Source organism: Megalops cyprinoides, chromosome 6 (assembly GCF_013368585.1).
Source record: "Megalops cyprinoides isolate fMegCyp1 chromosome 6, fMegCyp1.pri, whole genome shotgun sequence".
NCBI lineage: Eukaryota > Metazoa > Chordata > Actinopteri > Elopiformes > Megalopidae > Megalops > Megalops cyprinoides.
Genome location: NC_050588.1, coordinates 14,304,425 through 14,317,707, shown reverse-complemented (window position 1 = coordinate 14,317,707; position 13,283 = coordinate 14,304,425). Strand labels below are relative to the sequence as shown.

The following is a 13,283-nucleotide window of genomic DNA, read 5'->3' as shown; positions in this document are numbered from 1 at the left end:
ACCCTCGGGGCAACAGTCATTTGTTCACATCACTGTGACAATTATTTGGCTCCGTGCTGTTGGCTCGACGATTGTGGCACCGATCTGTCAGAACTTCTCCGAAGGTATGTCTTTCATTATTCAAGGATGGGGTATGCTTATCAACATATGGAGATGGGGGCAAAAATGCATCTTTTGTGGGGAAAAAATAATCCCACCCCAGCTTAATCCCCGTAAAGGGTCAGAGGGCATGTCACTCAGAACAAGTCGATGAGGGACACCAGGTGAGACTGAGCAGGGGGGCTTTTTTTTTTTTACTGGTTTCACTTTGTAAGCTTCAAACCAGCCCACTGACATTAGCCTGGATATGGAGAATGAAGTTCCCCTTTGACTGCTCATGGGAACAAAAAGGCTGTTGTGGTTTCAAAAATGAGCTGGTGCCCATGCAGACCAGGTGTCATAATGGCGTCTCTCCTTAAGAGCAGGCAGGCAGACAGACCGACAGGACAGATACAGGAATGTTTGAGCTTAAGGTTCGTCTGTCTAGGAGTAATTCACAGATGCACACACTCCTTTTAGTATTCAGTTACTCTCTAGGTTCAGAGAGCTTTCAGTGCTCCACGCTTTTAAGTCTACTGGTAAGTTTTGTTTTGTCGTTCCTTTCCTTTGGAGAAAGGTAACCGGAGCCCTTGCGTGGTAATAAAATACTGCCGGTGAGAAGAGGGGGGGCTGGGAGTGGGTAGGCTTTCTGCTGTCACTCGGCTATTTTCACAGAGTATTGAGGCTTGTCCAGCATTCCGCCATGGGAGCACTTCTTGACAGGGTCCAGACAAATGAAAAACTTGCGTTGTGAGAATGCCCTGGGTAGTGCAAGTTCAAGTGGAAAATCCACCCCCCCACCCCCACCCTCACCATTTACCCCACACCCCCCCCCCCCCCCCCCAACACAACTCCCTTCCATCTAACGCCCCAGTGCGCCAGAATAAAAATGACAACAAATTTCCACTGGAACACAACAGAGATTACTTTACCGGGGAAATACAAAAGCCCATTATCGACCCGGCTTCATTACACATTTCACTCATGTTTCAAATCAAAAAATGGAGTTTCACACTCCACTGCTCGGACCCAAACTCTGAAACCGCTACTGCTGCCCAGGGTTTTTTTTTCCCCCCTTCTGCTCTCTCTTCTTCTTTTCATTCACATTCTGTTCATTCTCTCCACACAGGATCCCCCCCCCCCCCCCCCAAAACCTGCTAACTAAGCACTTCCACTGAGAGGACACAAACGGGAAAAAAGAAATGGAAAAATTAAAAAGTAACAGCACCAGGCAGATTGTTAACCCTTTCTCTGCTAGGGGCAAAAAACAGTAACACGCATCTTCGAAGCAAAGCATATAGTTTTGAAATAGTCTGTGTAATATAAATTACAGGGAACGTCCTTTGTACCACCTGGCCTCCAACATCATTGCTGTATTACTTTTTTACTTTTTTTTTCCCCACAGTTTGACTATTTCGTGTCATATTATTTCACTTCACAAAATAAGTTCAGTCTCATTCACTAAGACTTGAGATGCCTGGGTGAAAAAAAACCCTCATCCCCATTGACAAAATATTTTCAAAAGCTTTAGAATTAGAGGCTGCAATTTGGCAGAATTTGGAGACACAGCTGGTGTGCATGTAATACAAGGAGAAATACTGGATTCTCACAAGAGCAACAGCATTCCTCACAACCCTGGTCCCTGAGCTCAAAACAGGGGGGAGTACACAGAGGGTCTGAGTCACCTAGCCGACATGGCTGTGACTTCCTGAGAGCTCTGTCTGGCAGTGAGAGGAAGATGGGCGGGCCGGCCACGGTTGGCACCAACCTCCATTAGCTCATTTAAATGTTATACTGTTTGAGCACAAAGCAACAGCAATATCAGGGCTCTCTATTAAGGGGTGGAAAAAAAAGAGAAGGAAACTAATTAGCATGTCTCTAATGAGTCTTTTCATTTTTTTAATTAAACGAGAGCCTCAATAATACATGAAAAAGAGGACACTTTTTTTTCAATTACCAAAGGAGATAGGCGGGAGCCACGTGTCTCTGGTGCACACAGCATCTCAAAGAGAGCATGTGGGTTCAGAGGGGCCTGGCACATTGTGCGGGGAAATCTCTCTCTCTCTCTCTAGCCCACCCCCAACCCCCACCCACAGGCAAGCTTGCGTATCAAGAGTGTGCCCCTCCGCAGGCGGGCACGCATGTGCACACGCACGTATGCACACACATGCGCACACAGACACACACATACATACATGCATGTGCATATACACACACACACATACATGCACGTGCATACACACACACGCACATGCATGCACACACTCATACTCACACCGTCACAAACCAACACGAGCCTCGCATCTTCATGTATTTGCACAGTGCACGAGGGGAGAGGGGAGAGGGAGCCACGGAGAGCTGCGGTTTGCGACGCGCGAGTTAAATGTGGTTATTTAGAGGGAGGAATAATTCCACGTTCGCCCTTCGCTTGCGGCGATGAAGGCACCCGTTTCTGACATTTGAAACCCTCAGACAAGCCGCGGAGAGAGGGGAGAGAAAGAGGAGGGAAAGCAGAGGTGTTTGAGCGGCTGGTGGAGCCGCTCGGCATCCTGTCAAAGCGGATCGCGCCTGGCGTGGTTTGCCCAGGAGGAGACTCGGCCTCGCATGGCACTTTGTCAGAGAGCTGCACTTCTAAGCAACACCGGGAAACTGTGGGGACAATAGCACCCCGACACTGGGAAGTGTCAGGAATGTGAAAAATGATAATCAGGATGGGCCCAGAAAGTGTGACGCTCGCGTGCACGGTGCAAACCGAGGCAGTTAAAAAGTCACGGGGTGACCAGAAACAAGCAGGCATAAAACGTTCTCGCAACACTACTATCATGTTTGGCCATTGTTATGTTTCTATCTGCGTGTTACGTTTCAGCTGGGACAGCACCAGAGCTGTGTCGGGCCCTGAGTCTGGACAGTCTGCGTCACCCGTTAGGGCTAGGCTTCACCTTGTGGAGAAAACCTCTGTAGCTCTGGAGCCAGGAAATTCCAGGCTGTTGGTGAGTTGGCACCCACTTCACTAAAACAGTGGTTTTAATCAAAAGCAACAAAGCAGCAGAAAACATGGGGGTGCCTGGGTCTTCTCAGCTGGAGAAAAATAACAAACCCAAACGCTTCCTTATTCCTGGGGCTCCATTCGAATCCCAAAATGGGTCCAGGAGGATTTTATTTTACCAATTTCATGGAGCCATTTTGTGTCCATTGTGTGTGGACTGCTACTTGCCAGTGACAAAGCACTGCAGCGACCATATGAAGCCACTCTCTCTCCCTCTCTGGTACTCACTTACACTCTCACTGATCTACAGATGGATGATTACTTTGAATCGAAGCGCCTTTTACCAAAGTAATCAGAAATAAAAACAGCTTTTGAATGACAAGGGCCACTTAGTAAATAGCTGCCGTTCAAGTGAAGACCACTTTATCTGGAAAAAAAAGGCCTATCCATGTTCCTAGACTCTACAGCCATCACAATACCTGTTACCATCCTGTCAGCAATATTCAACTGGTCAGAGGATGCTCCTAGGTGCCTTTAAAGCCACCTAGAGTCTGGCTAGTCCATTCAGCTATCTCTGGTCCTTGTGTAGCGGAGCTATAGAAGGTGTTCCCAGCGCTGGTGCCCTGAGGGAACTGGGCCTTTATCTCAGTGAGTACATCATGCCTCTTTTTGTGCGGTACAGACTCCGAGGGCCACAGTTCAACAGACCTGCTTCCATTACACCTGCAAAAAATAAATAATTTGTGGAGTTTCTAGCGGAGGTTTTACCTCAAGCTGAGAGAAATTCTTGGATTTATCTGAGAATTTTTCTTTTCCACTCTTATTTAGGTACAAACAGCCCCATACAATGGGGAGGAAGCTCTACAATCTGAGGGAAGTAAAAAAAAGAGATTTATGGAGAGCTAGAGCTGGTCCAAACGATAAGTCCAGAATGAAGTGAAGCTGCAGGTCCACACAAAACATAAACAAAACAAAAAACAAAATGACAAAAGCGAGTCACATGTCCACAGCCCCTCTAACCCTAGGCTGTTGTCTCACTGACATGCTGGGTCGTCCAACCGCCGAGAGGAGCATGAGGCTCATGAACTCCCCTCTCTGGATTCAGGAGATGCATTGCGGAATGTCCAATCAGAGAGCTAGGGGGCCATCCTTAGTAACACTGACACCATGCACATATTTAAAAAAAAAAAAAAAAAAACAGAGCCCTGCTCAGAAATTAATAGAAACATCTGTGGTCTTTAGCACATGATAGTCAGCACCCAGAATATTTAATGGCACCTTTTTCAGCTCGAGGGAGCTTTGTAGTAAATTGACCGTGTTAATATTTCATGGACAGTCACTATTGATGGTAACATGTTGGAGTATTCAATCTACATAATTCCACATGATGTGAGATATGTCCTGCAAAAAAAAAAAAAAAAAAAACTCACAGTGCACAAATCAGATTCTTAGAAATTGTTTCGTTTGGATTTTTTTTGACAGCCAATTGTCAAAAGCAATTTGAAATATTTGTTTTTAAAAGCAGCCAAAAACAATGGGGTACATTTCAAAGATGTCTCTCACATACAGATGCCCTCCGTTCAGAGAGCAGGAGTGTGGTGCAGCGACAGACACTGATTCAGAGCGCCGAGCAAGGTCTGACACTGCCACGGCTTGCCCCAGCGCCGGCCACACATCAGCACTGCACTAAAAGAAGGAGAGCGGTGACTTCTCTTTACCGGGAAATCCCTTCCTTTTTTCCTTCTCCTTTTCCTTTTACTCGACAAGCCTGTTGTCGAAACCTCCAGCCCAGAGTTCAATCTAATTAGTGTGGTTTGTTAATTAAATGAACGCGGCACTAACGAGGTAACCTGCTGTTCCTTGATAATGTTAATTACCCTGAAGGGAAAACCTCTCAACACGGCCATTTAAACTGTCAGCCCACATTCCCCCTGTATTATTGATGACTATAAAACTCAGGATTTCTTGTGGTCGTCGCACAACCCCCCCCCCCCCAGCCCCCCACCCCCATACTACTTTTCCTCGCTCTCCATTCTGCGCGTGGTGGGGCTGTTTCCGACCGGAGAGACGTCGGTATCAAATTGAATAAAGAGAGCAGTTACAGTAACGGCGCTCGCCTTTTTCCACACGCCATGGTGCATTAGCGTCAGGACGACCGGAGAAACTGCGGGGTAATGCGGTCGGCGGACTGACGTGTCGAACGCTGCGATATCAAAGCGGCATTTTACGCCGTCCTCTTTAATGGGAGTATATCTCTTCGCCACGGCTGCTTTTATCAGCGACAAGCCTTAGGAAACAACAGATTACAGAGTGCTGGCGTGGTACAGTAGGGTACGTTAGCGCTGGAGTCCCAATTCGACATGGCAGGTGTGAAGACTGGGAATGTTCTGCTCCAGTCTGAATTAACAGGGTTTTTACACACGTTTTATTAATTTTTTTTGTGCTGACAGCAGAGACACTATTTTTAGGGAGATTAAATCATCCCATAATTGTCAAGTCAATGGGACAAAATTGACGACAGAAATAGACGGCAAGAGATAATGAGGGCAAGAGCAGCTTACAAAATCCACACGCGTGGTTATGGTAACCAGTTATTACTATAGCTTCCTCATTTGCAGCAATAACAAACATCATTGCAAAAACAGATATGTCACGACTGAGCAATGCATGGGAAAAGTCACAGCGGGTTGGAGCAGCTGTCTGCTGATTGGTCCTCTATAAATGTGACAGTAGTTTTAGGTATGTGCCGATTCCCAGCTACAGTGACAGCGAAAGAGATTTTGATTACAGAGAGACTTTACAAGGGGCCAAGGATTAACCTGGAAATGCACACACTCCAGGAAGCCTCCCTCTCTGAACTCGTGAGAGAGCACCTATTGTAGCACCACAAAAACTTCCTTCGGAAAAAACTGAACCTGATGACTTGTCGAGCTTTATTATGCAACTCTTCAGCAGGGTATTCTGTTCCGAAATGGGAGCGTCTGGACACAACCTGTACCCTCTCACTGCCCTGCTCCCTGCCTGCAAACACTCTGCACTGGCCAGCTCGGGCCCCAGGCCTCGGGCCTTCAAAAGGGGGAGCTGAGTGCGAGCAGCTGGCCAGACGTTGATGGATGGGGCCCGCCGCAGCGTCGTATCCACAGGTCTCCCCCGTCGGGCTGCTTTTTTAGCGCGGGCCGGTGGAGCCCGCAGACAAGGGCCAAACTCACTGGAGGAATCCTGCACTCCGGCTCACCTCCAGCTCGCCAAAGGAGCCGTGCGGTTCTGAAAAAGACGCCGTGCGGAGCCCCCTTTCTCCACAAAGAGCTGCTTTCACTCCTCGGGTGGCTTTTAATATAGCAAGTGCCCAGACTAAAAGTGGCTTTGGCAGATCCTGAGTGTGCACAAAAATAAACTTATTGTATTAGAACCTGTTGGATTTCTCTGTGTACAGGGCGAGCACTGTTGAGAGGGACCCTGACCTCAAACTGTGAGGATTCAAAGGCACGGGAATGCACAGCTGAAAATGAAGAGGCACATTCCCTCAATGCAGAGGACCTGAGTGGAGATGTTCATCCCTGATGACACGGCCCCGATTCCTGACCATGACTTGAAAGTTTATAAAGATGACACAAACGAAATACATGGATTTTCAAGAGGAAAACAGGTGTGTGGTGTCACTGTGCGCATGGCTCTTTCACCTTCTATTTGTATGGCCTATGTGTCAGGTGTGTGTGTGTGTGTGTGTGGGTGTATATGAGAGACACTTGGATGGTGGTGTGGGTGCGTGTGTGGATTCCAGTATTCGAGAGAGCAGAGTGTCTACACATGGGGTGTGTGCCTGTGTGTATGTCTGTCTCGAACTGTGGGCTGTGTTTGTATCAGTGTGAACATGCAGAATGTGTTTTTATATGTTTTGAGTTTGTCCTGTGTCCTTTGAGTGTGTTGTCCCTGAAGCATGTTTGCCCTCTGCGCACGTGTGTGTGTATATGTGTACACTGTTCTCCAAGTGTGTTCACTGTGCAAATGCGCGCCCTGTTCTCAGGGTGTGTTCACTATGTATGTGTGTGCGCTGTTCACCGCGTGTGTGTTTGCAGTGTGTGTGGAGGCGACGTGCTCACCTGAACGGGTGTCTGCTTGACCTCGTTGCTGCTGGGGGAGCTCAGTCCTGTGGCCTGCTGGAGGAGGAACTGGCGAGCCGCCTGCAGGGCCTGGAGGGTGGGGAGACAGAGCTGCCGTCAGGCTGGAAAATGGACATTTGCCACCGTCGTCACACTCATTTCTGCAGCGGCCCGAAGAATGGCACCACTCTTACCTCCAGGAACCCGGGCTCAATGTCCCATTTTATTTGCGACCCCCCGTGCCAGAACTGACAACTCTCATTTCGCAGCAAAACAAGAGGGCCACGCTTAATAAGGCCCCTCCTGGAAGCCCCGTCTGGGTGGCGCTGGCCACCCCCTCCCTCCCCCTGGCATGCCAGTTTAACGGGGCGCCGCGCGGAATCCCGGCACCCTCCAAAGCAAGCATGCCGTCAGCTGGCCACGTTCTCCCTCCAATCCCCAGAAGGCTCTCCTGCCGCGGCCCCACCCCCCTCTGCAATGACATACGGTTTCTTTCAGTCCCTCGAGTGGCTCCCTTTTGTTGCAGCATCTACTGTCGTCGACAAAGGGACCATCTTCGCATTGTGAGACCCAAATGAGGCTGAATGCCTGGAATGAAAACAGGCTTTGTTGCCGCGCAGGAATTCCAGAGGCTTTATTTTTGTTTGAATACTACAGTCTACATACTACAGTCCAGGGCCTCGGTCCAATGACAAAACATAAGCTTCACAAGCTTCACAAAACAAAACACCAGGCCTCAATAAATCAGGGCCAAGCAGGTCTGAAAAGCGCCATCAGGATGCACATTTGTTTCCTGAACTTATGAGAAGCGGCAGGTTACAAAGTAAATATTGATTTATGAGAAAGACGGGGGCCCCCTCCAAAATAACTGACACAAACAATAAATCAGAGCGAGCTGGGCCGTTGTGTACTGCAGGCCCCAAACACAGGCCTTTCGCAATCGCCCTACCTGCCAGGCAAATGCACTTTGGTTTATGAAAAAAAGAAAACAGACGTTACAAAGGGATGGATTGATATGTTGCTCATTTATATAAACTGCATATACACAGCTCCAGTACTGGTCCTGGCCTGTCAGAGCAGTAATGAGATAGGGGGGGAGTAACAGAGCAAAACACACTCTAATAACTTCATCATTATTATTTATTTGTTTAACAGACGCCCATATCCAGGGCAACTTGCATAGCTTGCATTCTTACGCAGTACCTATTTGTACAGCTGGATATTTATTGAAGCAATTCGAGTTAAGCATCTTGCTCAACAGTACACAAACTGCGCTTCTACCCACTCCTTTAATGCCTGTAACAGAAAAGTTTTCCGACCAGCAGATTATTTCCCTCAAAATAAGAATTCGTCTGATGAAAATATAAAGGGGGGAAAAAGTTTCATTCAAAATGTTGTTTGTTTTATTACAAAGATGTCTTTGGTTGCAGAAGAATGGGAGTCAAATGATATTTTTCTTATGATGCAAATTCACTTGAGCCAAAAAGGACTGTATTTAATCCAAACGTCTAAATGTCATAAAGCCCAAAAGTCTAAACGTTCAAAGTCATAGTGTTTCTCGGCAGATCTGTGCTGCTTAATGGGGGCAGCCAAAACGTGAGGCTTTTGAACTTTCAGACTTACGGTGAATTGGCTTTTCCTTTGATGTCCTTCTTCTTTTGCTGAAAAATGTTTGTGTGTGTTGGTTAAGCACCATCTTCTTTTGCTTGATTAATTCACTGAAAACCAGTCTTGGGCATTCTTGCTTTATCAAAACTGATCTTCTGGCTTTTCAGTTCCTCTAAACTGCCCATAAACAGGACAGATAACGTTACATGAATGACATGTATAATACTGTCTGTCTTTAGTCAGTAGAGTGTACTGCCACTAAAAAGGATTACAAGGGCTTCAATACAAAATAAATGTGAAAATCAACCCAACTTGATTACTATATTGATTACCAAGTAAATTTAAACTGATGACTTACAGGTGGGAGTATCCCCTCGTTATACTTTCCCTTTACAAATGATAGTGACCCTTTTGAAGGGGTATGCCTGCCTTTCAGAGGAGACCAAAACGGGGGCCCCGTGCAATCAAATTCATTGGCCATGTGATGACAACCATCTGCGTAAAGTCGCCCACCGCTGTACGGTGAGGGTGAGTATGAAATCGTACACACAGACACGCTATTTAAAACCCCGCCACCTAACTGCACATCCACATGCCCTGCCTTTACTGGCTCCACAAGTCAGAGTGACCACTGTGGCCCCCCCCCCCCCCCCCCCACCACCCACCCTCACTGGGGCCCCGCTGCTGCGTCGTGTGACCATGTGGTGTGAATTACTTCACACACTCGGCGCGAAGCCGCACCAGACGAGTCTGGCAGCAATAAGGGACAATTTTGTAGAAATTACCGCGCTGATTACCAGTTTATTAAAATCCTATTTATGGGTTTAATAGATGCTACTATTATTTCTGGGTGATGGCTCCCCTTCCCGTGATTAAAATGAGTTGTGTTTGAATTGGACCGGGGATCCAAATAAACACAAGCCGGCCACTGACGTTCTTTGTCGCGACGGACCAAAAGCAATAAAGGGGCGGGGGGCATTGATGTCACCCTGCGCACTGAGGGCCCGGCTGCGCCAACGGATGCATCTAACTGGATCCGCATCTGGTCAGGGGGAGACACATTTCCTCTGTCACGTACGGCTGATACGGACAATATCATCTGCTTTCGGGACAGCCTTCTCAGAATCTTTCCAGGCCCTGAAGTAATGCAAAAAAAAAAAAAAAAAATAACAGAACAAAAAAAGGAGAACGTTTCCTGTCCAAAAAATTTCACCGTTCTGAATCCAGAGCTTAAAAAGAGTACTTGTGCTTGGTTTGTGCCCCCCCCACCTCCATTTCCATGCACAGAGCTGACCTGAGGAGCGTTAGCATTGTACAGTAAGTCCCGCCCCCGTGGCATTTGCCGGGCCGCGCTGCACCTTTAAAGAAAATATGAGGGAGGCCGCGGCAAGCAGGGCGAACAACAGGGCCATTGTGCTGGTGTGTTAGACAGGTTTTATTACAGCGCGGGGCGGGCGCACAGAAAGGGGAAGGGAGGGTGAGGAGGTCACAGCCCAGCTTGCCGGCCGGGCGCACAGTGTGTGAGTTCTTCTGACTTGTCATCGTCCACCTCCCCCCCCCCCCCCGCCCACGTAAATCAACACTCCTGACATCGCCTTTAATAACAGTGCATTTTTTAATTCATCAGGGTCGGGGAAGGGGGGGTGTGTGTGGTGGGTGTGTGTGTGTGTGTGTGGGGGGGGGGGGGGGGGGGGGGTGTTGGGAGGCGGGTGCATTTTTTAAAACCGGCTTCAGAAAAATGGCTGACATCTATGTTTCTTTTCTTTCAGAGGGCGAGGGTGGGAGGAGGGGGTGCAGAGAGGAGGGTCCATTAAGGGAAAAGAAAAGGGGGAAATTCATCTTTGTATATTTCCTTGCGTGTGTCTGCATGTGCTTGTGGACTATTATACTTCACCCTATATTTTACTGATAGTAAAGTACAAAAGAACAACAACAGATACTTAATGACAAAAGTTTTTTTTTTTTCATATTTGTGCACAGTCACTGAATTTCACTGGGGTTGTTAAGGTTCTGAAGTGTTGAATATGAACTCAAATGTGGGGCTGGTTTTTTATTATGGTGGGGGGGGCTGTAGTAAACCCAGGCAGACCAGGTCCAGCTCAGAGGCGGACAGGTGGGCACCATATGCTGGAATGGTCCATCACCGCCGACAGAGGGCCATTGTTGACAGCTCCCGACTCCCCCGTGAAAGAAAAAAAGGAGGGAAAAAAATGGACAGTGGGCCGTCCTTGAGGAGAGCCGGGAGGTGGAAAGGGTCAGAGGGAGTTGTGTTACTGGCTGCCCACATCGCTCGCCATCTTGAGACAGACAGTGCCTGCGAGCCGTGGCATATGGCATAGGGGGGTGGCCGCTCCCCAAACACACTCCCTAAACTGTCCCGTGGGGAGCCGCGCGGAGGAAACACAGTCGATCAGATGCGGGCCTGCCGACCAACTCTGTACTTGGGACGGGGAGGTTAACGTAAAAGACGCGGTCTTCAGTCATTAACTTTGAGTGACAAATTCAGGCAAGTGTTGCAGTTTATCGATTTTTTCCACAAACAATATTTTAGCCTTATTTCAGTGACCGTCAAACTCTTGACACTGTAGAAATGAAAAAAAAATAAAAGTGTAATACTTTTACTTTTAAATTCAGATTCCATAACCATCTTCCAGCAGAGACATCAGGATGGCCGGGCTGGCGAGAGAGCAGTCGCAGGCTCCCTGTTGAGTTCTGCAGTTTCCAGCCGAGTTGTTCCGCGGCACCCCTTGAGGGAACCCTCCAGCGACCCCCCCCCCCCCCCCCCCCCCCCATACCCCCACCCCCCACCCCCAACAGCACACAATCGAGTATCACATCTATGAGAGCCACCTACATGGGATAGGAACCCGACTCAAGGTTATTTATAGCCTCCACTGGAGGGTTCTTTTAAAGGAGGTCAATGGATTGACACCACTGGCTGCTTGCAGCGCTGCACCCAGCCCAGGAACCTCTGGTGTCTCGCTCCATTTCCATTTCTTACTCATTCTCCGATCCCTCCCCGGCGCGTTCCAGTTACATAGTTTCTGTTGCTGGCAAATGACATATTTACCCGCATTCTAACCGGCTGAAGTATCATGTCACACACACTGACAAGACACAATAATGTCTATTTTTCCCCTGCACCCTGATGTTCACAAAAGGCAACAAGGCAGAGCATCTTGCAAGGACAATCATTTCTTTTCAGTGATGATACACTTCTCATGGTAAACGATGACCAGTTTCTGTGGCAGCTTTGTAGTGTTTACAGCACTACACTCTGATAGACACGTATGAAAGGGACTTTTTTCCACCTTTATCTACAGATAACATCAAAGTTTATTTTTGAGCTTCGATTCCAATCTTTTTTGGGCCTCTGCCGCTGAGGCTACTGAAACAAAATGTTCAATGGGGTAGCAAAAAAGGTGCATGTTAAAAAATTTCAAAGGAATATCAATGAGTTCAGTGGGAAAGGTAGATGCAAAATGACCTTACAATTCCATGCATCATTCTGGTCAATTTGGAGATATTAGCTTTGTTAATACTAATCGGAGACACTTCAGAAAGGCGAGGCCTTAAGGCACATATTGAATCGTGCCAAAGTTACTCACAGTTGCAAAGTGCGTAGCTTCAAGCTGGCAAACCTGCTCACGTTCAAAAGCTTTTGGCTTGGAGTTCAAAACTAAGACGACACTCGGAAGGTAGATCTGCAAGAGGCGGTGAGATAGCGTTTCAGCTCCAACTTCTAGCTGACTGTAAAAGGTCTCTGAAGATGCCACCTATCCCACCAATCCTCTTTCCTGCCTGGTTTCAGCCAGCTGGGCTTCCGCAGACCTGGCTGGTCCCCCTGGGGTCCGCACTGACACTCAGGCTGCTGGGGGGGAGATGTCGGCGAGCGCTCTTGGACGAGCCCTCATTACACATTAGCTCACATCACACACAAAAAAAAAAAAAAAAGGCTTAGCGAGTGCATTTCATACTGTCTGAAACCCAGCAACTCCAAAGCCCGGGCTAAGGCAGTCCCCACCACACTTTTCTTCGTTCGGCCCCCTCCTGAAGCGCCAGAGTGCTGAGAAGCGCTCGTTACACTTGGGCGCTTTTGTGCCACGGCACAGTGCATGCCGGCCGATTTAGGATCAGTGCAAAAAGTCCTTTTTTGTACTGGCGGCATTCAACCTTAAAGGAAAAATAAAGCCACGTTAAGGCCGCCTCTTTTGAGGTTAGCGGATGATCCCTGCAGACTTTCAGCCTGATGTGCCCGAAAAAAATTGAGCAGAATGGTTTCTGCTTAATTACATAGAGTAGAAGATGGGGGTGGGGGGGGCCTTGACAGACGTAACACAAGCCAACAACTGGAGTGTCAGTCATCTGAGGGATTTGGCAAAATAATCGCACCTAGTTTTACAAGAACTCCAGCTCCAGGCAACAAGCGATACTCAATACACTCCCCTCTCATGTCAGTGCTGAGTTGATTACTGACTGGTCTGACAACCTGGGGGATTGCTTTAAATTTG

At 48.0% G+C, this 13,283-nt stretch overlaps 1 protein-coding gene across 1 annotated transcript in view; it reads right to left on the bottom strand.

Annotated features, from left to right (window-relative positions):
* Positions 1 to 13,283, bottom strand: part of foxp4 (forkhead box P4) — a 122,412-nt gene that overhangs the window by 50,367 nt on the left and 58,762 nt on the right. Inside the window, exon 3 of the mRNA XM_036530926.1 lies at positions 7,165 to 7,254. Within this exon, the coding sequence (XP_036386819.1) occupies positions 7,165 to 7,254 (90 nt within the window). The remainder of the gene's footprint in view (positions 1 to 7,164; positions 7,255 to 13,283) is intronic.